At 32.1% G+C, this 25,615-nt stretch overlaps 1 protein-coding gene across 2 annotated transcripts; it reads right to left on the reverse strand.

Annotated features, from left to right (window-relative positions):
• Positions 1–14,668: 14,668 nt before the first annotated feature.
• LOC115701208 (agamous-like MADS-box protein AGL30) lies at positions 14,669–19,387 on the reverse strand. Of its 2 annotated transcripts, none has more exons than XM_030628936.2 (12): positions 19,149–19,387; positions 18,390–18,642; positions 18,193–18,249; positions 18,066–18,084; positions 17,833–17,897; positions 17,703–17,718; positions 17,553–17,614; positions 17,355–17,451; positions 16,702–16,749; positions 16,493–16,620; positions 15,380–15,749; positions 14,669–15,218 (listed from the first exon to the last, which is right to left on the reverse strand). In XM_030628936.2, exons 2-12 carry the CDS (start codon positions 18,572–18,574, stop codon positions 15,207–15,209), a joined length of 1,059 nt encoding a protein of 352 aa, XP_030484796.1. In that variant the 5' UTR covers positions 18,575–18,642; positions 19,149–19,387; the 3' UTR covers positions 14,669–15,206. The 2 variants fall into 2 exon arrangements, with proteins under 2 accessions (XP_030484796.1, XP_030484795.1); XM_030628935.2 differs by having other exon boundaries at positions 18,193–18,252.
• Positions 19,388–25,615: the final 6,228 nt, after the last annotated feature.

The raw sequence follows: 25,615 nt of genomic DNA on the forward strand, positions 1-25,615 counted from the left end.
ATCTTAGTGAGTTGAATCGGAAAGCTGGACAAAGGGGTGGAGTTCGTCCAAGATAAAGAAGAAGCTCATTTATTTATTTTTGAATTAACTGTTTCAGTTTAAAAACAATTTGGATTTCAATTATTAGTTTGGGATTTTTATTCCCTGTTCTTTTCTCATAAAGTTGCAAAACAATTTTCTTTAATTTTATTTTTTTTACAAATAAATTGCAATTTATGAGTTGAGCTTCATCTACTTTATCTTAAACAACATTTACCAATTATATTTATATGTTTGTATGTGTAAGTGTATTTATTATTGGTACAAATTCTATAATATTTTAAACTCATCATAGAGTTATTACTACATAAACACTAGAAATTATTTCTATGTTTATGAATAATTGTTAATTCTAAAACAATTATTAAGAATTTATTTAATAAAAGGATCTTTTGATCTGATAGGGGTGGAGAAAAAGTTAAGAATAATATGCAGTTCAACGATCTTTTATATCTAATGAACTCTGGATTATATTCGAAACTCCACATAGTCTCTTTAACACTTAGAGAATCATGATCTCTATAACCTTTAGGGGTGGATCATAATCTCTATATACTTAGGGGTGGACTTTATTCCACAGTACTCCCTGTAACACATATTTTCTTTAAACATAGAAGTAATATAATAAATTAGCTATTATCAGAATAAATCCTTGATCTTGATTACATGTTCCAGTTAAGATTTACTGTTGTAATAAATAATGATACCAATAAAGTTCTTTGATAATGTATCACACTACCTTAATTGAGTGGGAGAATTTTAAAATTCTTTACCCATCTTCATTTGGTTGACACTTGTGATAGGAACTTAAGAACACTACTGAGAAAGCAAATCTAACCATTCATGTGGATAGAAATAACTTACCAGAATTATGAGAATAAGATAGAAGAATTCTTGCATAGTCTATTCGAGTGACTTGAGCTAAGATTTCTAATCCTCATAACATTTTATGGTATCTTAATTTGATTACTTAATCTCTAGCAGGTATTTTACACTTCAAATACTAGACTGCTATGTTGATGACTTAGTCTTAAAAGAAACTTACAGTTTCGGACTAATACAATAAGTCACAACTAGATATCCCTCCAAACAATAGTAAGAGGTTAAAAGTATTATTTAACCAAACATCTACTATTAAGTGGGAGCCATCTGAGATGTAATCAAATAATGAACATTAGGAGATACTCAAGAAAGATTTATGAAAGTGATCTATATGTTAGATATTAAGGAACTATATATTAGTTATCCTTATATCTACACCAACTCATTCAAGAATTTGAGATGGTGGTTACTCTGGGGGTGGAGGAGTTATTCTACAAGAGTGTAAAAACCCTTCTATAATAATTCAAGCTCTACTAGAGAAGATTTATAACTTTGTCAATTCGAAATTATCAGAAAGTTATTTTTGCTGAAGAAAATTCTACACTGTATTATCTGTTGGTTTTATGCCCTATATAAAACTCTTTACAATCTGATTAGTTATCAATATAAGAAATTTGAAGTGATTGATGTTTGCATGAATTTTACATGCTAATGGTTTAATATGTTTAATATGTTTATTACATTCATACACACAAAATCAGTTAAATCCAGATCATATGTTTATTCACAATTACAGTATCGTCAACACAGTGGAATGTGATTGTGATCATATGAATCAAAAGTTTTGGTCCCTGTTTCATCAGTGTTATTGGATTTACACTAATGTGATAATCAGCGATGATGTGTACTTACACTTGGAGTAAGTGTTATGTTCTTTCCAGGACATTAGTAAAGTATACTAGTTTCGAATGTATGGAGTATACATTGGACTAGACCGATATTGCAACTAAGTTAAGATATTACAAACTTACCGTTATACATATCTTTCCAAGTCAATATCAGTAGTTGATCTTAAGATTAAAAGAATCTAAATCCTGATATGCTTAGGCTCAACTCAGGAGTGCTATTCATGTTCTTAGATTTATTAGTTAAGCCTACTTTCGGGTCAGGGTGATACGTATATTTCGAGAACATGATAGTATGATTGAGTGGGAGTGCTGAACATAAATATGGAATCTATAGCTTCTACTGGTGTATAGAAGTCAAGTGATGATTCCCTTCGAGCTTAGCAAATAGAAGTAAATGGATGAGCTCTTGTTTAACTAACTAATTATTAGATCACTAAACACCATTTACAGGTAGCTAAGTGTTTTAAGGGGCAAAATACATTGAGGGGTGAGAACGGTAAAGAAATCCCATCTCGATGTAGATCATCTATATAGAGGATCTTTAAATCACAATAAGATTATAACAATGGTTAAATGAGATAGTATATTGATATCGTGGAACATACAATATGCTCTATATAAGTCTGAGAGTGCAATTCTAAGTTCTAAGAGTGGATTCAACGAAAATTAATAAGTAGGAATTTACTTGGTAAATTTGGTTCACTTATTGGAAGCTCAGCATATAGATCCATGGTCCCCATTCTAGTTGAGAACATTCTGCTTGTAAGACTCATTAATTGATTCGTGATTGATCAATTATAATTCTAAAGTTAGACTATGTCTAATTTTATGAATTTTCACTATTCAGGGGTTAAATTGTAAAGAAAAGAGATTCTAGGTTTATTTATTTATTAATGGACTTTATATGTCTAATTAATAATTAAATTAAATGACAATATTATTTAATAATCTATTTTAGTTATTAAATAATTAGTTTTGGCATTTAAAAGGTTAGAATTGGAAAATTGGCATTTTTGAGAAAATAGAGATAAAATTTGATAAAATTGTAAAATTAAGTGAGGCCCAATAACACACCATGGCCGGCCACTTAAGATGATTTTTCAAATTAATATTTTCATTATTTTAATGCCAAATAAATTCTAAACCTAAACCTAGTAGTTGCCTATAAATAGAAAGTGATGGCTCAGTCAAATCACAAGTTTTCACAAGCCTTTCTGACAGAAATTTCTCTCTTCAGAAAACTGAGCCTTCCCCACTTTCTACACCTTGGCCGAAACCCTCTCTCTCTTTTCCCTTCATCTTTTCGTGACCCTAGTGAAAGAGTAAGTGCCCACACACAGCAAGCAGTAACTCAATCATAGATTGGAAGACTGTGAAGGATCAAAACTTGAAGAAGAAGGACATTCGGGCTCAGATCTTGATTATACTCTGCTACAGAAAGGAATCAAGGGTTAGAGATCTGAGTGGAAGGAGACATTAATTCCGCTGCATCAATGTAAGGTTTTCTTAACTTTATATGTGTTTAATTTATCGTTTTAGAAAGTTCATATTTAGGATGTTTAAACAACATACTTGTGAGTAGATCTAAGATCCTGGTAAAATAATTCCCAACAACTGGCCTCAGAGCCATGGTAATTGATTTACTTGCATGAAATTTGGACTTTAAAACGATTGTTTGTTTGTTTTTGGATGGTATCATGTTGTATTGAGTGTTATTTGATGATTGATTGATGTTTGTAAATTTTCGTGAAAAATAATTCCGATTCTGTCTCTGGAATTATTTTTATTTGATAGTATGGAAAAAATTAAGCAAGTTAGCCTTTTACAGAACTTAATTTGGATTTTATTTGAATTAGTTATGATTTTTTGAAGATTTGGAAAAATCGGGGCTCTGCTGATATTTTCCTGCGATCGCAAATCTGTCCGTACAGTTTCGAATTTTTTCGTTTTTCTTCGATTTTTCATGCTTTTTCATGGAATTCACTTCTGATTTTTTGTATAGTTTTGTATATATACTATTACTATTCCTAATTCAATTCTAATTATCATTTTGAATTAATTTAATATTTTTTTTAATTTTAATTCAAGATATTAGTGTTTTGAATTCGAATAGAATTAGTATCTATCTTCTTGCTTAAATATCTATCTTATTTTTAAATTTGATTATATCTTATTTTTTTTAATTTAAGGTCAGATTTTATAAGATATTTATAAAATCTTTTAAGATATTTTTAAGATATCTTATCTTTTAAGATATTTTTAATTATATCTTAATTTTAAAGATATTTTTTTTTAAAATTAAATCTTTTTAGATATTTTGACCTTATTTAAATTTAAAATAAGATATTTATAATCATGTAATTTTAAATAGATGTAAGATATTTTGCTAACTTTTAAATTTTGTTATTTTATTTATTTAAATTAAATTTAAAATCTGAAAAGATATTTCATTTATCTTTTCTAATTTTTATTTAATTTTTATTTTTAAAAATAACATTTAATTTTTAAAGTAGTTAGCAAATTTTTTGAAATGATATTTAGGTTGGTTGAAACCTAATTTTTCAAAAGTAGGTTTAATTTTAAATTTCGAAATTTAAATTATTTTATGTCCGAAATTAAAATATTTTTTTTAAAATTTTATTTTTTCGAAAATTAAAATATTTTTTATTTAATTATTTATTTTTCGAAATTATTTATTTAAAATTAAATAAATCCTACTTCCAACTATCCAGCTAACCTTGTTGCAGGAGTATGTGGTTTTAGCTTGTATGTAAGTTTTCAAAACCTATTATTACTTGATTATAAATAGCCATGGTTACTTTTTGCCAGATCTAATGATCTGATGGCTCCCTTGGTCAAGTTAATAATTTGTAACAGGTAAATTTTACAATCTTCTTTCATCTGTGTATGACCTAGCAACATGATAGGATCCATCCAAAGTGTGCCTGTGTGAGCCTATATGTTTATTTTATTATATAGATGCATATAGGTTGTTGCTAAATAAAATGTCACACCATGATAGATTTTATTTAGGTCCATTTAGTTATTGGACCTATTCAATTAATAACAGTTATTTATCTTAAGGTTAAATTCCTCTCTTTTGGGCCTTGTGTGAGAGTTGGGAGCCATAGAAGTGGGTACGACATACTGAACCCAGCACCCCCTCACATGAACTACCCCAATTGTGAAGGCCCATTTGCCTGATTTGAATAACTGTACTAGGTTAATTATATTAGTTTGACCTAATAAAATTGAATTAGCAACATAATTAACTTTTAAAATATATGAAAATTTATTTTTTTTATTTTAATATTTTAAAGTTAATTTTAAGAAAAACACTTTTAGTTTAGATATTATTTCTAGACAAACTATTTTTATTTTTCTTGTATTTAATTAAATATAGAATTTTAACTAACTAAGATTCTTTTTGGAGCTTATTTAATTAAATATTCCTATTTAAGTTATAAATTAGTTGTATCAACTGATTTTTCTTATCTAACTTAAATTTGAATATTTATTTAAATTTTAAATCAAGTTGAGGAATCTTAGGCATTAGTTTTTAAAGATTCTTAAGATATTTTTTAAGTTAATATCTTTTCAAATATTAACTTAAAATGGAACATTTTAGATATTTTTTGGTTAATATCTTTTCAAATATTAACTTTAAAAAGATGTCTTCAAATTAAGTGGTTACAACTTAATTTTTGATATTTAATTAAATCTAAATTTGAAATTATTTAAGTTTTAGATTTTTTCTATATAACTTAAATTAGATATTTTTCAAATTTTTGAAAAGATACTTAGTCAAATAAGATATTTTCTAGATAGTAATTTCTAGACTATTTATTATTTCTAATATTTAAATAGAAAAATTATACTTTGTGAAATTAATTATTTAAATAATTAATTTTGGTACAATTTTATTAAGTATATTTTTCCTAGTATTAAATAGAAATAAATAATTAAGCCTTCTTTACACTTAATTATTATTTCTTGAATTTAATACTTTTAATTAACTTGAAGAATCTAAATATCTAAGTTGATTTTCATCATGATACTTAAATATTTATTGATTTTTCATGACACTTAATTAAATAGAAAATTATTTTTAGGTTGAAATTTAATTTTTCAACTTAAATTTAAATAATTTTCAATATATATATATTTTCTTTATTTTCTTAATCATTTTCGAAATTTGCATTTTCATTATGCAATATTTTTTCGAATTTTTTGAAAAATAAATTGAGTTGTAAATTAATTGTTTATTTTAATTAATTCTTGGACCAACTACAATCAATGATTTTTTCATTTAATTGATTAATTTAAAATAAATGAATTTACAATATATATATTATTAGAAATTGAATTAACTAGTCAAAAGAAAATCTAGATAGGTGATATTTTTGCTTGAAGTATTTCTTTTCTATTTTTATTATTTTCGAAAATAGTATATTTCTTTTATATACTTTAAATTTTCGAACTCAATAAATATATTCTCAAAGGAAATTTTTAAGTTGCTAATTATTTAATTTAATTCAACTTAAATTAATTTTCTTAATATTTATATTTAAGATTATTACTAAGATGGAAATAATTAATTTTATTTCAATCACCATCTAAGTATAATTTTATAAATATTATATTAAATTCTTATTTTAGAATTTTAATTCTTAATTTAGAATTTAATTAGATTTATTTTTAGAATAATAAAGAAAATACATTTTAAATAATGAGCTTTATTATTATTAAAATATTCGATCTCCATTGTGGGTTTTACATCGCGTTTGTTTTAGTGAGTAATCCTCCCTAATGGAGGAACGTTCATTAGCAATTTCGCACCGTTTAATCTCGCATGATAAGTAGTTTGTAAGTGTTTTATATGGTATAGATCACCCTAATGGTGGCGACCATATTTGACTTGCAAATTGCGAAACAATGGTAGAAGCTCATGACATAGAATAGCCTTGACTCTCGCCTAAACGGGACAACGCTGGATTCTGATCTTGATCGAATAAAAGGTTGCTAGAATGTTTAACATTTTAGATGAGCTGACAACTCTATTCAATGGATGGTAGCTTTGACTCTCGCCTAAACGGGACACTGATATCAGTTTGTTGAAAACCTTGGAAATTATTTAGGATTGAATTTTTTAAGTATTTTCTCATATCATTCCTACTTGCTATGTGCTTATAATTTCTGAATTGTTTTTGTGTGTTAAACCATTATTTAATTTCTATTTGTTGATTTATATTATTTTGTAGTATCCTGTTTTGTTAAAATGAATCCCATGTTATCACTGTTGACTGAAAACAAGCTGAATGGATCTAACTTTAATAAATGGAATGAGAACATTAATATTGCTCTCATAGGAGAAAGTGCCTTGTTTGTTTTAACTGAGCCGTCACCTGAAGTGCCTGGGGATAATGCATCCAAAGCTGTGAAAGAAAAGTATGAGCGTTGGCAGAAAGCAAATGACAAGGCTCTATACTTTATGCTTTCTAGCATGGTTGACACCCTCAAAACTCAGTTTTCTAAAACTGAGAAGGCTGCTGAAGTAATGACGAAGTTAAATGAGCTATTCGGTAAGGCATCACTTCAGTCACGCTTTGACGCGACTGAGAAGTACATTAACGCACGGATGGAACCTCATCAAAACGTGCGTGACCATGTTCTCCTCATGTCCAGTTATTTCCAAGAAGCCCAGGATCATGGTGCTGAAATGGAAAGTGCTACTCAAGTAAGTCTTATCTTGAATAGCCTAACTCCAGCATTTCTACCATATACATCAAATTATGTCATGAATAAGAAGGAAATTGACTTTCATGAATTAGTCAATGACCTTCAAACTTATGAAAATTTGATTGGAGGACCCAAGAAGAAAGGGAGTAAACCTCATAATCCTGGTAATGGTAATGGGACGATAAAACCTGAAGCTAATGTTGCCTCTGCTTCAAAGCCCAAATCGAAAAAGAAGTGGAAGAACACCAAGAAGCGAACAAAAGCCATGAAAAAGGCTGCTCCTTCTGGTGATGCTGCACTTAAAGGAAAGTGTTTCTACTGCAATGAGAAAGGTCATTGGAAACCCCAGTGTCCTAAACTTCTTGCAAAGAAACAAGGTATTTCCATTTATAAACATTAAAAGTTTTAGTGAATTATTATCCAATTGGATTTATGATTCTGGACTAACTTTGTTTATTTGTTTTTCTTCTTCTTATAGGCCAAGCTACTTGAACTCAGATGAGTTGGATCAGCAAGCTGGACCAAGGGTGAAATCGTCCAGATGAAGATGAAGCTCTTCAATTTTTTTTTGAATTAATTGTTTAAATTTAAAGACAATTTGGATTTCAAATTTTAGTCAGGGATATTTATCCCCGTTTCTCTCATATTGTTGCAATTTTTTTTATTATTATTAATAAAGTTTTTTTTTTCGAAATCACCATTGCAAATTATGAGATTGAGCTTCATTTATTTTATCTTCATCAATTATTACCACATTATATTTGTATGTTTGTATGTGTAAGTGTTTTATTATTGATGCAAATTCTATAATATTTACAACTCTTCATAGAGTTATATTATATAAACACTAGAAATTATTTCTATGTTTATCAATAATTGTTAGTTCTCAAACAATTATTAAGAATTTGTTTAATAAAAAGATCTTTTGATCTGATAGGGGTGGAGAAAAGTTAAGAAAACTATGCAGTTCAACGATCTTTTATATCTAATGAACTCTGGATAGTATTCAACTCCACATAAACTCTATCACACTTAGAGAATCACGATCTTTACAACCTTTAGGGGTGGATCATAATCTCTATATACTTAGGGGTGGAGGTTATCCATAGTACCCTATATGTATATTCTTAAGGGTGGAGTCCATTCCACAATTCCCTATGTAACACATATCTTCTTTAAACATGGAAGTAATATAATGAGTTAGCTGTTGTCAATATAAATTCTTGATCTTGATTGTATGTTCCATTTCGATTTTACTGTTGTAAGTAAAAGTTTGATACCTTTGAAAGTTCTTTGTTAAAGTTTCACACTACCTTAATTGAGTGGGAGAATTTTAAAGTTCTATACCCATCTTCATTAGGTTGATAATTGTGATAGGTACTTAAGAACACTACTGAAAAGCAAATCTAACCATTCACATGGATAGGTATAGCTTATCAGAATTATGAGAATAAGATAAAGAACTCTAGTTCAGTCCATTCGAATGACTTGAACCTAGAATTCTTAATCCTCATAAAATTTGATGGTATCTTAATTTTGATTACTTTATCTCTGGCATGTATTTTTCACTTCAAATACTAGTCTGCTATGTTGATGACTTAGTCTTAACTTAAAGTTTCAGACTAATACAAAAGTCACAACTAGGTAACTCTCCAAACAATCAGAGGTTAAAAGTATTATTTAACCAGACATCTACTATTAAGTGGGAGCTATCTGAGATGTAATCAAATAAGGAACATTAGAAGATATTCAAGAAATATTTATGAAAGTGATCTATATGTCAGATATTAAGGAACTGTGTATCAGTTGTCTTTGTATCACACCATCTTATTTCGAAATTCTGTAAGATGGTGCTTACTTTGGGGGTGGAGGAATTATTGTATAATAATTCAAGCTCTACCAGAGAAGAACTATAACTTGGTCTATTCGAAAATACCAGAAAGTTATATCACTGAAGATAAGTCTACACTGTATTATCTCAATTACATATTTTAAAATATGAGAGATATGTCTTCTGTTAATTCAGATGTACTTTTAAAACAGTAAAGATTTCAGTATCCCTTGATAAGTAAAGCATATAGTAAAGGATGTTTCATAAGTGTATTTATGAACTAGTTTCCAGAAGTTTGGGTGGATTCAAATATACTACACTTGATCTGAAGATCAAGACATCAGATTGACCTATTTGCACAGTTTGTTTTATATTAGTGCAAGTGGGAGTTTGTTGGGTTTTATGCCCTAAATAAAACTCTTTACAATCTGATTAGTTATCAATATAAGAAATTTGAAGTGATTGATGTTTGCATGAATTTTACATGCTAATGGTTTAATATGTTTAATATGTTTATTACATTCATACACACAAAATCAGTTAAATCCAGATCATATGTTTATTCACAATTACAGTATCGTCAACACAGTGGAATGTGATTGTGATCATATGAATCAAAAGTTTTGGTCCCTGTTTCATCAGTGTTATTGGATTTACACTAATGTGATAATCAGCGATGATGTGTACTTACACTTGGAGTAAGTGTTATGTTCTTTCCAGGACATTAGTAAAGTATACTAGTTTCGAATGTATGGAGTATACATTGGACTGGACCGATATTGCAACTAAGTTAAGATATTACAAACTTACCGTTATACATATCTTTCCAAGTCAATATCAGTAGTTGATCTTAAGATTAAAAGAATCTAAATCCTGATATGCTTAGGCTCAACTCAGGAGTGCTATTCATGTTCTTAGATTTATTAGTTAAGCCTACTTTCGGGTCAGGGTGATACGTATATTTCGAGAACATGATAGTATGATTGAGTGGGAGTGCTGAACATAAATATGGAATCTATAGCTTCTACTGGTGTATAGAAGTCAAGTGATGATTCCCTTCGAGCTTAGCAAATAGAAGTAAATGGATGAGCTCTTGTTTAACTGACTAATTATTAGATCACTAAACACCATTTACAGGTAGCTAAGTGTTTTAAGGGGCAAAATACATTGAGGGGTGAGAACGGTAAAGAAATCCCATCTCGATGTAGATCATCTATATAGAGGATCTTTAAATCACAATAATATTATAACAATGGTTAAATGAGATAGTATATTGATATCGTGGAACATACAATATGCTCTATATAAGTCTGAGAGTGCAATTCTAAGTTCTAAGAGTGGATTCAACGAAAATTAATAAGTAGGAATTTACTTGGTAAATTTGGTTCACTTATTGGAAGCTCAGCATATAGATCCATGGTCCCCATTCTAGTTGAGAACATTCTGCTTGTAAGACTCATTAATTGATTCGTGATTGATCAATTATAATTCTAAAGTTAGACTATGTCTAATTTTATGAATTTTCACTATTCAGGGGTGAAATTGTAAAGAAAAGAGATTCTAGGTTTATTTATTTATTAATGGACTTTATATGTCTAATTAATAATTAAATTAAATGACAATATTATTTAATAATCTATTTTAGTTATTAAATAATTAGTTTTGGCATTTAAAAGGTTAGAATTGGAAAATTGGCTTTTTTGAGAAAATAGAGATAAAATTTGATAAAATTGCAAAATTAAGTGAGGCCCAATAACACACCATGGCCGGCCACTTAAGAAGATTTTTCAAATTAATATTTTCATTATTTTAATGCCAAATAAATTCTAAACCTAAACCTAGTAGTTGCCTATAAATAGAAAGTGATGGCTCAGTCAAATCACAAGTTTTCACAAGCCTTTCTGACAGAAATTTCTCTCTTTAGAAAACTGAGCCTTCCCCACTTTCTACACCTTGGCCGAAACCCTCTCTCTCTTTTCCCTTCATCTTTTCGTGACCCTAGTGAAAGAGTAAGTGCCCACACACAGCAAGCAGTAACTCAATCATAGATTGGAAGACTGTGAAGGATCAAAACTTGAAGAAGAAGGACATTCGGGCTCAGATCTTGATTATACTCGCTTTCTGAGAAAGGAATCAAGGGTTAGAGATCTGAGTGGAAGGAGACATTAATTCCGCTGCATCAATGTAAGGTTTTCTTAACTTTATATGTGTTTAATTTATCGTTTTAGAAAGTTCATATTTAGGATGTTTAAACAACATACTTGTGAGTAGATCTAAGATCCTGGTAAATTAATTCCCAACATTATCTCAGTTCCAAATTTTAAAATATGAGAGATATGTCTTCTGTTTATTCAGATGTACTTAATAAGCAGTAAGAATTTCAGTATCCCTTGATGAGTAAAGCATATAGTAAAGGATGTTTCATAATGTTTTATTTACCTGGTTCCAGAAGTTTGGGTGGATTCAAATATACTACACTTGATCTGAAGATCAAGACAACAGATTGATTGGAATGCACAATTTTTTTTATGTTAGTGCAAGTGGGAGTTTGTTGGGTTTTGTGCCCTAAATAAAACCCATTACAATCTGATTAGTTATCAATCTAAGAAGTTTGAAGTGATTTATGTTTGCATGAATTTTTCATGCTTATGGTTTAATATATATATTTAATATATGGACAAAATCAGTTAAGTCCAGAACATATATTTATTCACAATTACAGTATTGTCAACACAGTGGAATGTGATTGTGATTATATGATTCAAAAGACTAAGTCCCTGTTTCATCAGTGCTTTGGATTTACACTGATGTGATAATCAGCGATGAAGTATACTTACACTTGGAGTAAGTGTTATGTTCTTTTCAGGACATTGGTAAAGTATACTGGTTTCGAATGTATGGAGTATACATTGGACTGGACCGATATTGAACTTAGTCAAGATATTATAAACTTACCGTTGTATCTTTCCAAGTCAATATCACTAGTTGATCTTAGATCAAAAGAATCTAAATCCTGATATGCTTAGGTTCAATCTCAGGAGTGCTATTCATGTTCTTTGATTTATTAGTTAAGCCTACTTTTGGGTCAGGGTGATACGTATATTTTGGGAACATGATAGTATGATTGAGTGGGAGCGCTGAATATAAATATGGAATCTATAGCTTCTACTGGTGTATAGAAGTCAAGTGATGATTCCCTTCGAGCTTAGCTAAATAGAAGTAAATGGATGAGCTCTTGTTTCAGTGACTATTTCTTAGATCACTAAAACATCATTTACAGGTAGCTAAGTGTTTTAAGGGGCCAAATACATTGAGGGGTGAAAACGGTAAATTTATCCAATCTTGATGTAAATCATCTATATAGAGGATCTTTGATCACATTAAGATTATAACGATGGTTAAATGAGATAGCATATCTATATCGTGGAACATATAGAATGCTCTATATAAGTTTGAAAGTGCAATTCCAAGTTCTAAGAGTGGATTCAACAAGGAATTAATAAGTTAGGGAATTTACTTGGTAAATTCGGTTCGGCTTATTGGAATCTCAGTAATATAGATCCATGGTCCCCATTCTAGTTGAGACCATACTGCTTGTAAGACTCAATAATTGATTCATGATTAATCAATTATAGTTCTAAAGTTAGACTATGTCTAATTTGTGAATTTTCATTAAGGAGGGGTGAAATTGTAAAGAAAAGAGATTCTAGGTTTATTTATTAATTAAGAGACTCTATATGTCTAATTAATAATTATGTTAAATGACAACATTATTTAATAATCTATTTTAGTTATTAAATAATTAGTTTTGGCATTTAAATGGTTGGAATTAGAAAATTGGCATTTTTGAGAAAATAGAAATAAAAATTGTGAAAACTGCAAAATCCAAGTGAGGCCCACTAACACCTATGGCCGGCCACTTGAATAGCTTTTTCCAATTAATATTTTCATTATTTTAATGCCAAATAATTACTAACCTAAACCTAGTAGTTGCCTATAAATAGAAAGTGATAGCTCAGACTAAAATAAGAGTTTTTTAGTAATTCAAGAGATTGTCTTTCAGAAAAACTGAGCCTTCCACTTTCTCTCTATAGCCGACCCTCTCTCTCTCTCTCTCTCTCTCTCTCTCTCTCTCTCTCTCTCTCTCTCTCTCTCTCTCTCTCTCTCTCTCTCTCTCTCTTTTCTTCTTCAAAATTTCGAAACACCCTAGTGATAGAGTAGTGCCCACACACAGCAAGTGGTACCTCAATCATAGTTTGGAAGATCGTGAAGGATCCAATTCAAAGAGAAGGACATTCGGACTCAGATCTTGATAATACTCTGCGACAGAAAGGATACAAGGGTTAGAGATCTGAGTGGAAGGAGACATATTATTCTGCTGCAACCAATGTAAGGTTTCCTTAACTTTATATGTGTTTATTATCGTTTTAGAAAGTTCATATTTAGGATGTTAAACAACATACTTGTGAGTAGATTTAAGATCCTGGTAAAATAAATTCCAACAGTTTTAACAATGATCTTTTACCCCACACATGGTAACAAATGAGTTCTTACCTTAATAATTATAATCAAAATTTTGGTCAAATAAAATTTTTAAATCTTCGTATGAAATTATGTTTTCTTTTTTTGGAAGGAAAGTTCATTATGCCGCATAAAATAGCGGGTATGTGAAGCTCACCGAGATGACAAGCAATAAAGGGCAAACCCCCATTCTATCAAAAAGATGTTCTAACATCTAAAACAATCTTTAGCTAAACAATAAACGATAAAGTTAGTATCTCTATGCTTGAAACTAAACGATTCAAATTTACAAAGCTTTGTATAGTATTGTTAAAAACATGAAAACTGAAAATAAATTTATTCGTAATGATATAGCAATACTATTGTACGGCCCGAACAAATTTAGTATATAAAGGTAGACAATGCATTGTGAGTTGGAAACCAGCCCTGAAAAAATTCTAGTTTGGAGGCACATCACTTCAAGTTTTATCTACATGTCCCTTGGCTTTTCAAGTCCCTTTCCATTAAGATTTCCTTAGGATTCATATTCAGTTGACATCAAAATAAGAATATTTACATTGATGTCACTTTGGCTTTTCATGTTAAAAATATCACATGCCTATCCCTGTTTTTTTCTGTGGTGGTTCGTTCACAAGTCCCTTATCCCAAACATTTCCCATTTCGAAACCCCACACAAAAAGGGAGAGTCAAAACAAGTTCAACTGATGAAAGTAAAAGAATAATATTTTGTGACTGAATTATAATGAAAGTAAAATCCACATATATAAATATTCTCTCTTAAAAAGAAAAAAAAAAAGAAAAAGAAAAATAAAAAGAATAAAAGAAGGGTTGTATTTATCCAATGTTTCTACGGTATTGAATGGCCATACATAAAATGGTGGGCAAAAGTCTCAACACATATATGTGATATTGATTCCTGTATTTGCTATATGTACTCTTTTTTTGGTGTTTTTTTTTTGTTTTTTTTTTTTGTGTTTTTTTAATATATATACAGCTCAAGGTACTGAGAGGGGGAGCAAGGGTATGCAGCAGCTTCATTCATGGTTGCCATGACCAATCTTGACACCCTAAAACATACTGATATAAAAATTGCTATGACAAACTGGTGCCTCATTCAATGGAGTTGACAGTGTTCCTTCTGATACGCCGGCCGGAGATTAGGATTCACAATGTGATAGGTTTTTCCCGTAGTGTACATCACTCACTGGTTGCTTTCTATTTTACATAGCTAGTAAGTATGACAAACTACAAAAATCCTGATGGTATATGTATAATAATGTCCAAGCAAATCATCCATTTTCTCCAGCAACTTTTAACACTGAATGAGTGAAATCCCATTCATTGGTTTAGTTTGGGTGCTGCAAAAAGCAATGTAGAAGTTTGTAACTCAAAAGGTAGATGTTTCAAATCACATAAGTAGATATTTTAGATATTTCAAACACTGAACTTGATATACAATTTGAGAGTAAATCTTTCTTGTTACTAGCTAATTTTTATTGAGAGACGGGACAAAACTGACCTGAGGGTATAACGTTTCATCTAACATAGAAACAGCGTAAGGCCCAGCTGTAGAAGCCCAACTATTTTGATGGTTTGTCTCATATCCATGTCTAGGAACTTCAAAATTTCCATTGACTTGATAATCCACCGTGTTTTCCTGTGGATTCATCTCTGTTTGAGGTTGAAATTTTTGATCACTTAGAACATTCAGATTGTACGGCGCATAAGGAAATTGACCACCATTCAGTTGCAGCCTCATAGGTGTGGTTCTGCTTAAATCGGTAACCATGCCATTTTCTTGTCCAGAATTCGAAATCTCTGGGTTTCTACCCATGCCAAAGTAACCAGAGTAACTACCAAATGAGGAACTTGTAGAGCACTCCATATCCCTGAGACAAATACAAAAACAGCACAAGTTAAAGATTGTTGCAGATGAAGGTACCAAATCTCCCTCATGAGGAAGTGATTAGAGGCAGCAAAATGAATTAGACACGATAACACGACTTGAAACTGCATGAAAAAAAAATGGATATGGGTTTTCCTTAAATAATTTTAGGTCATTTTTGAGTTGACACACACGAAAATAACACAACCACTTTTTTAAGAGTATACGCTCTTATATTTATTATATTTATTACATGTAAACTATATTAAATTAAATTAATTAAATAATACATAAATATGTTAAATTATCCATAAATGTGTCATAAAAAATTGTAAACATTAAAGTTGTTATAAACATGTTAATGAATTTATAAGTTTACCAAAATTAATTATAATTCTTTATATAAACAAATTGAGTCGGATCAACTTGTTTATAAACAGATTGGGTTTGAAATTTAATTTTCGACATGATTAATAAATAGATCGAGTTTGGGTTTGACATTTACTTGTAATACTTAAGTCTCAACACGACATGAACACGACCTATAAACATTCCACCCCTAAAAGAGATTCATCTTTTTATGACGTATATATTATATGAATTGACTAAGTATGTTTTCATCTAATGCTAAATTTGACAGAGAACTTAAATATTGTCTTTTGGAAGCAGGATATAGAGGTATAGTAAATTGAAATAATATCTATAGAAAACCAAACTTAAGCCATTACACTTCAAAAGAACGCTCACCTATGGGAAAGCAAATTTGGGTCATCAGGTAAAACAATATTTTGAGTATCATTATTTGGCATCCATGACAAAGGCTGGAGCTGTTGGTCAGCACCCACTCTGAAGGGTATATGTAACCCATTTTGGAACTGAAAAACAAGATTACTGACGATTAATGCTTTAAACACACTAAAGAATCCCATCAGGCTAACTATCAAGCCTAATCTCACCTGACTAGTGCAATCTAATGACATGAATTGCTGCTTCTGTAAATTTTCCTGCCAAACAAAGTAGAACGAGTTGGTATTGAAAGTATCACTGAAGATGAGATAGTATCAAGTGAAAAAATTTGCAAAGAAGAATAGAAATAAAAATATAGGTAACTTTGCTTTCACACTCCATGTTACAGCTAGTATTTAGTTTTTCTGTAATACTCAATCCTCAGTTTTTCTTTCCTCCCCAAGCCACATGATGTGCTTTATCATCTCAACTAACACATCCTATTCACCTCAGATGGCTTTCTTCACCTTTCTCTGTTATTAAAGTACAGCTTATGTTTGAATCTAGAACCTCCCCCTCACCCCGAAGTAATCATGTTGCACAGCTATTAGCATGAACGTTAAGGTTCTCAATTTTATTGCAAACATAATTCTTAATGTATCGTACCGAATTATTTTTGCAACTCCTTCCCAAAGATTTAAAGAAAAGCGAAATCTCAAACACATATATTACTAGTTCCCAAACCAAGAACCTTGAACCAACAATTAGATGGTTAAAAATACCCAGAACCAAACTAAAAGCATCTGTGGCGCTGGTGGTTAACACAAACTTCGTTGCGGGTAAATGAACAACAACCAATGATACATTTAGAAGAGAAACATACCTTGTGACTACGAATTTGGTTAAGTGACTCTCTTAGAGAATTTTCCATTTGCCCCAGGTGTTCTACACTATCAATCTTATCAGGGTTTGTCCAATAGCTGCACAACTCAAAACAAATGCAGAATTAGTATACAGTGATGATGCCAGCTAATAATGAAACCAAAAAAGAAACTTCAAAATTGAAACATTCCAAACTTACCTGAGCCTCTTATGTATTTCAGAAAGTTGAGTCTGAAACAACGTAGCTTGGTTAGATAATTCCTGCCAAAAACATGCCAACATCAATACTTGTGATTTGACGGCTCACAAACCGAGGGGCATAAAAAACACTGGAGACAATGGAGCTTACCTCAATGGTTTGAGAACTGAGACAGAAACAAAAAAAGAAAAAAGGAAAAAATGAAAAGAAAGCATTAGACTATAGTTACAAATCACCAGCATAGTCAATCTGAAAAAGGTCAATCGGTTCAGAAACATACCTTGTTCCCAAAAATTCTTGAATATTTACATCATGGTCCAGCTTCTTAAAAGTTTTTTTCAGTGCCTAATCAAATCAATAAGAAGGCCATCATGGACCAACTCTCAAAATAGAAAGTAAACCAAAAGAAAATTACGCAGTCGATAAGATTTATGATAGTACTTAGCATTCATAAGAAAAGAAGCAATAAACAAAATATCATTATGGAGAATAGGTTGTAAATATTGAACTTACTTCAAGACTTTCCAACTTCCTGTTACAATCAAATGAAAACAGTTTAATGACAATTCTCCTTTATGTATATCAAACTTGAATGAACGATGAAACTAACATGTATTTCAAGTGAGACATAAGCATCTACCTTTTCGCCCTTTCTTGTGGGGTGAGTTGAGCAAATTTTGCAATAACCTCTTCAATACTGCTAGACTCAGCCAAAAATAAATAATAATAAAAAACAAGGTCCGTATGAAAAATTAGCAACCATTCAATTAAAATCAGTAATTATATTGTAAATAAACTAGGCGATCATCTATGATAATCAGAAAGAATGAAGTTTACCTGCGTTTTCCACTACACAAAGAAGGCTTGCCAGTTGGTGAGAACATGAGAAGGATAATATCTATATCACAAAGTATAGATAACTCATTAGCCTTTTTCATAATTCCATGCTTCCTCTTGGCATAGGTGGCTTGACGCCCATTTGTATTCTCCAACTTTTTTATCTTTAATTTTACCCTTCCCATTCTGCACCATATACTAAGAACTTCTCAATCTCACCTTCTATGATTAATGTTCCCAACCATTCCAATGCCTATCAAAGAAAACAAGAGATTGCCCATCACATTTCTAACAATTCAATAAGCTTTTCTGGGCACCATATCAACATTTGTACCTAAAATTGTCACACTAGTTTCCAAAGACAACAGAAAAATGAAGAAGAAAAAACAAAAGATGCCCATATGAATCTTTTCTTTCTTTCCTTCCTGATTTATATAATACATATAAAACAAAAAACATGAATCTGGGTCAATCTCTTAGGAAATGACAGAAATTCCCATATGAGCAACAACGCTATAAAAGGCACTTAAAGATAAGAGAACAACAATAGCCAACTCGTTCTGAATGTTGAAACGCATCATAATAGACGTTAACTCGTGCCTTTTTCTTTTATGGGCAAAGACGTAGAGTTTTCCTTTTCCTTTTAAATGAAAGAAGTTGAACACATTTCTAAATGCACAACAACAAAAAGCCTACTCTTTATTTAATCGAGAAAATTAAAAATGACATGAATGAAAGAGGAAAGAAATAGTAGCGTACCAGTTAGAAACAGAGAGAGAATGGGGAGGAAGGGAAAGGTGAGGAAGGATCAGCGAAATGAGGAAGAAGAAATAGTTTGTGAGAATGAAAAAAGAGAAGAGAAGGGAGGGAAGGAGAGGGTGTGTCATGTGTGTGTGAGCTTACATATAGCTTTACATTACACGACCGGGTTACCGCTAAATTCGGTCATAGAAGCAACCGTAAGAATCGCCAACCCTCTCAAATCCCCTAACCCCAAACCTAACCAACCTAACCGCCATTTCTTTTATTTATTTTTTTTACTTTTTTTCTTTTTATTTATTATTTGAAAAAATATATATTTAAGCCTAGTATTGCTTTAGTAATGGATGTTTGCTTATTTTTATTATTAAAGAAATTTTATTATTTGATTTTTATTGAAAAAAATTTATTATCATATTATTTACCTACAAATTTGTGTTGATGACTTGGATAACATTTTTGACGAGTGGCACGAAGGAAATAATACTAGAATCCCACATCTCGGACAAGATTGTATCACTTGCATGTTGAACGTAGTAGTGCCAGCGCCTAGGTGAGCATTAAGGGTCACCTAGGTAGATGGTTAGATCCTGCAAAATCGTTTTTATATTCGTCCTTCAATAAATCAAGCAGATTACTCAATTACTATGACAAAGTATATTAGAGACATGCTACAATCATGTCGTGAATCCTGGAACCACTTTTAAGACAAAAATTTCACGTGGGTTGCCTGTTAGAACTTATTTTACCAGCATCCTAATTTATTAACATGTATGTTGATTATTCAAATAATAATATAACACCCTAAAATATAAAATACATAAAACGATAAAATTAACACATATAGTTTAAGATTTCTTACTATTTATTGAGATTTTCGTACACAATATAATAAAATAAAAACTATGAAAAAGAATTAAACAGAGAAAATGGAGGTACAGTTTTTTACGTGGTTTGGGTGTTAATGAATCCTAGTCCACGAGTCAGTTGTATTGGGTTGGATAGCCTTGAAGTATTACAATGGTGTTGATTCAAAAAGCTGGACTAGACTTCTAAGCCACACACGCTTGCTAGATTAGCGAGAATGAAAAAGTAGTTAAGTAATTATAAGAGAGACACAACAAATTTATAGTAGTTCACTTCCTGTATCGCGATATTAATGGAGTTACGTCTACTTTGAGTTTTTATTTCTCACGAGATGGTAATTAAAGAAAAAGACTAAGTGTCAGAACCTTCAATTTCTAGAGAGAGAAGCTCTAATCTTGTGGTTATTTTTCTAAGCTTCCCAAAAATGAGCTTATGGAGCTCTTCTTTTATAGGTGAAGGAGGCCCACAAAAAAGAAAAAAAAATATACAAATTGGATATTTCTGACCGTAGATGATAATATAACGGCAAAAATTAGCTCTTGGTGGTGATAGCCATTTTTCGGTGCCCGGAGGGTCCCGCTGCGGGTAACCTAGAGCTTATTTTTGTCACTCCCTTAAGGGTGAAATTTGATGACGATAGCTTTAGAATTAAGATTAAAGTGTAAGACATGACTTGATAGAGCATTAAATAGCTTCGAAATGCAAGTTGAATTGCATCAATCAAATCAATATTGAGTGAGTTATGATTGTTTTACTAAAGGAAATTCATGACCCAGCCCACAGGTTGACATATGACGTCAACCTAGACGTTGGGTAAGTGCAAAAGTGTCCAAGGGATGTACTTTAAGGTGTCTAAGTGATATTGTGACATGCCTTAAGTTGTTGTGTGTTTTGGCAAAACTGGCTACTATTTCTCTGAGATGTTGCTGTTTAACAAATATGAGAGACTCGAAACTCTTCATATTCGAGTTAGTCAAAAAATGAGAAATACAAAGTTGTGAATTTGACTTCCCTAATTTCATGGATCTTTGTCATTGTGAAAAACTAGACGGACAGTCAAAATGACATAAAAATTGGATAAGCAGAACCCAACACACCAGGCCATTTGTCAACCTGGGCGTTTGGTACTTACTCCTGAGCTCTCGGGATCTCTTTTTTGATAATTCAAAGGCTTTCGTACTTGAGGAAGAGGTCTCCTACTCTAACCATTCTAGATTCATTAATAGAATATGTTATCCGTGTTTTCGGCAAGGGACACGTGGATTTCAGGTCAGTACTAGAAACCCACCAGTGGGTCCAAAGAAGATAATTTGGGCCAAGCCCAAGTCATATAAGACCTTTCAGGAAGGCACCTTAGCTCTGTGACCAGATGAGCTTCGGCCAACTACGGTCCGTATCTGGAAGCAAGTCCAGTATCGTGGTGCTGGAGAGCCAGACAACATGTTCCTGGAAGACAAGTACAGTTTCCCTTTTTATTCAAGCGCACAGAATAAGGAACTAAATGCTCCTTAAATCTCGACAGAAGATCATATCAATCTAAAAACGAAAACTACCTAAAATAAAGATCAAGCAATTAATTCATAATTAATTACCCACAATTATAGGACACGGTATTGAAAACTTAACCGTATCCTATCTTCCTAGTCATCAGATCGACTCCTTCATGGGTTGGAATTCACGAGAACAGCCCAATTTATGTGTTTTCATGTAAACTCCCCATTAAAGGGGAAAATGAAAACTAAGTATAATTATTTGGACACTATAAATATCCAACAAATCCCTTAGATTAAGGGTTGAACTGTCTTGCAATATTTGCTTAGGCAAAAATAGAGAACTTATGCTCATTGTATTTTTAAAGGCTTTCCTAACAATAGATACATAATAATATCGACTCGTGGACTAAGACTCGTTAGCCCCCCAACCACGTAAAAAGATTGTGTTGTTCTTATTCTTCTTTTTTTTTGAATTATTTATTTCTGCAGCTTTAATTTATCATAATTGATTTTTTGAAAATCTCAGTAAATATTTTGGTGCTTTCATTAAGAACTGAGGGAAGCAGTGATACCATCTAAAGATTACGCTCAGTAATCATGGTACTCACCTAAAACATGTCGAGTCTTCACTTCACTTATCCTAATGCCATGGTAGAGGATACAGAAGATCAGAATGAAGCAACCAGCCATCACAACAATTAACTTGGGAAAGACATAGATCTAGACGCTCCTATATTTGAAGATGATTATTATCCCAAATTTTATCCACCTGACATGCATGATCACGTAATTCAAGATTAAGGACATGTGGAATATAGCCTTGTGAATAGCAGGACAAAATCTCCATACAAGGCATGACAAAACCGTCGAGCAACAAGCAAAAAGAGTTAAGTAAGTTGTCAAGAAGTTGCACAACCATGTTTGGCTGGCCAAGGGGAGTACATTGGCTAGCTAGGAGAAGCTTGTATGGCCACCCAGGGTTTGAGCACAAGCTGGTCGGCCAAAGGGTGATTGTTAGACCAAAAATAGCCTATTCGACTAGGGAAGCCTGACCTTTGCAAGGAAAGTTGTACAAAGGCTGGCCAACACATGCTAAGGCTGAGCAACACATGGTAAGGTTGACCAACACATGCTAATTCTGGCCAACACATACCAAGGCTGGTCAACACCTACCAAAGGTGGAAGGCACGCGGAATAGCTGGCAGGCAAATCCTAGGGTTGCAAGAGCAATACTTGGCCGGCCATAGGAGTGCATAAGTTGGCCAAACCCTACAAGATAAGGGTGGGCCAGCCAGCTCATCTTATAGCAGGCACTTTTTGTGCCTTTGCAGCGTTTAGCCTGAACAACACTTCAAGTCACGAATTGGGCTTCAATAACCCACAAAAATAAGGGATAAAGTTCAGTTATTTACCTATTCTTGGGGATCAATTAACATATTCATTATTTATTATTTTATTATGTAACAAATAGGTGATATCTCCTATTTATAAGGGATATTAAACTATCATCTCTTGTAAGTTCTCATATACAAAGAGCACTAAACTAAACCTAATTTCTCTAAGTTGAGAACACCATAAGTCTAGAATGCTCTAAGCCCTAAGCTTTGAAGCGCTACGTCTAAAACCCTAGCTCTCTCTCTCTCTACATATATATATGTATATCTCTCTCTCTCTTCTACACGCCCAGGCATTGTAGAAGAGACTAAGTCTCTCTCATCTCTCTTACTTAACATTTGCCTCTTGATTCTCATTATTGGAATCTTAAGAGAGCCACTTTAGAATCCACAAAACTTGTGATCTGAGTAGTATAATCTCTGGTATCAATACAACCAAAAAGGGAGTAGGTCATTACATGCTAACCAAGGAGGCCAAAACTCTATAAAATTAGTGTGTCTCTTTATCAACTTGTTCTTATTGTTTACACGTGGTGATATCAGTTATAAACAAGACTCCGCTGTCCGTTGGACAAATCTCAGGTCAATAATTTGGTGCTTTCATTGAGATCGTTATCAATTGATCTGATCTATCACAATTATTGTAACAAGGAGAACTTCGACTACAACTCCTCCTCATCGGGTCTCCCTCAAGACCCTATGACTGCAAAACTAATGTTCGTGTTCCAGCCACCACTAGAATCTCCGAAAATTTGACAGATGTGGCCAACCCTACCAAACCGACAAGCAAAACAAACTTGACCAATACAACTGGTCAAGTTGACACTACCAACCCAGATGATCCCAATGACCAGCCTCTGCTGCCCAGGGTAGATCCGCCATTGGCACCTTGTACTGAGGATATGGCCAACATGGAGCCACCCCTGGGCACCACAATTGACTTTGGTCCCCGATACTATGCTAGGGAAACAGGGTCAGAAATTGGCAAGCCACCCATTGGCGAACCTCACTTGGATTTGGGAGAAGATTTCAAATTGGCCAAACTTAAAGAGGTTGTCTAGCAAGTTGGCCAAACTGAAGAACAATGCGTTGTTGGCTGCAATGAATTTGCTGTTGGTTTTATGCCCTAAATAAAACTCCATTTCAAAGTAATCTATTTTATTCAACATCAATAAAGAAACAGAAGTATTTTTCATTCATTTGTGTATGTTTTGGTTCACTTTATCAATTGTTTGTCTATTTGATTTATAAATTCATCTTAAACCCTTTTCACATACTTGATCATGTTTATTGTGTTGTCATCACTTTGGAAAGTAAACATGACTTTGTGAATAAAGTTTCCTAGATTTATCAGACACAGGGTTAAACTGATATGATAATCTACAACAAGAGTTTACTTGCATTTGGAGAAATGCTATGTTCTTTCCAGAACATTGGTTAAAGTAAAGCTCAGGTTGGATGCATGGAGTATGCATCGGAAGGGACCGATATTGAACTTTGACTTAGATTTATTAAACTTACCGTAAAATCTATTCAAGTCAATATCGCCAAGTTGATCCTAGACCAAATGATCTTAATCGTGTTATGATTAGGCTCAATCTTGAAAGGCTATTCGTGTTCCTTTGAATTGTTAGTTAAGCCTACTTTTAGGTCAGGGTGATACATACTTTTTGGGAACACGGTAGTGCAATTGAGTGGGAGCGCTAGCATAAACATGGAATCTATAGCTTCTATCTGGCGGATAGTAAGCAAAGGATGATCTCCTTCGAGCTTGACCAAACGAACATAAATGGTGGAGTACTCATTTCACATAAGCTGAAATATCATTTATACGGGGTCAAGTGTTTTAAGGATAAAATACATAGTAGGGTGTTACGGTAATCTAATCCCTTTACAGTGTAGATCATTCATATAGAGGATCATTGATCACATTAGGATTATAACAATGGATAACTAATGATGTGTGTAAAGCCCGCTTAGTTAATTTGGAAATTAGCAGTTGTTTATGATTTATTATGAAATTATTTATAGCTATTTAAATAATTTATTATACTGTTATTTATGTTATTCAGTAGCTTGCCTATTTTGTAATTCCGGTGCCCGGTATTTTGGAACTCGGCGTTTGGCTCAGTAGAAATCACAACTTAGTATGCTAGTAGTTTGGGGGCGGGTTTTAGACATTGGGAATGTCGGGAATGGCCGGGAATTTAGAATTTCCCAAAAATACCCCTTTAGTGATTTTTATGTGATTTTATGGTGGAGGGGCAAAATGGTCTTTTTGCCCCATTAGTGTTTTGTCCTATGTGAGTTTATTATTTGAAAAATAAATAATTATTTGAGTGTTATTTGGCTGAAATGAGTTTATGTAAGTGTTTTATTCATTATTCTATTTTCAAAAAAAAATTACTAAGTAAAGAAAAGAAAGAAAATTTCAAAAGATCAACTCTCATTCTCTCTCTCTATTTCGGCTGGTGCATGGGGTTACAAAGGCTGGGTTTTTCCATCAATTTCTAGCTAGATTCATCAAAACTTTGGAACTCTTGTTTGTGGTAGGTGTTGCTTATTTTTCCTCCTTTATTTTCTTGAAGAAAATGGTGAAAAGTTGAGTAAATGCATGCTTTTTGTGGCTGTTGATATTCCGTGTTTGATTGTTGATTTCGAAGTTTAAATCATGTCTAATTGAAGTTAAATGAATTGTTTGAAGCATGTTAGC

This window comes from Cannabis sativa, chromosome 8 (genome assembly GCF_029168945.1).
Source record: "Cannabis sativa cultivar Pink pepper isolate KNU-18-1 chromosome 8, ASM2916894v1, whole genome shotgun sequence".
NCBI lineage: Eukaryota > Viridiplantae > Streptophyta > Magnoliopsida > Rosales > Cannabaceae > Cannabis > Cannabis sativa.

What these genes read in the sequence shown, in the direction of transcription:
- LOC115701208 (XM_030628935.2), bottom strand. Translation starts at nt 18,574, where the DNA reads ATGGGAAGGGTAAAATTAAAGATAAAAAAGTTGGAGAATACAAATGGG. An exon ending in CATTAGATTGCACTAGTCAG is followed by an intron (nt 16,621 to 16,701) that starts GTGAGATTAGGC and finishes CTTGTTTTTCAG; the next exon opens with TTCCAAAATGGGTTACATAT. An exon ending in CCAAATTTGCTTTCCCATAG is followed by an intron (nt 15,750 to 16,492) that starts GTGAGCGTTCTT and finishes TATTTGTCTCAG; the next exon opens with GGATATGGAGTGCTCTACAA.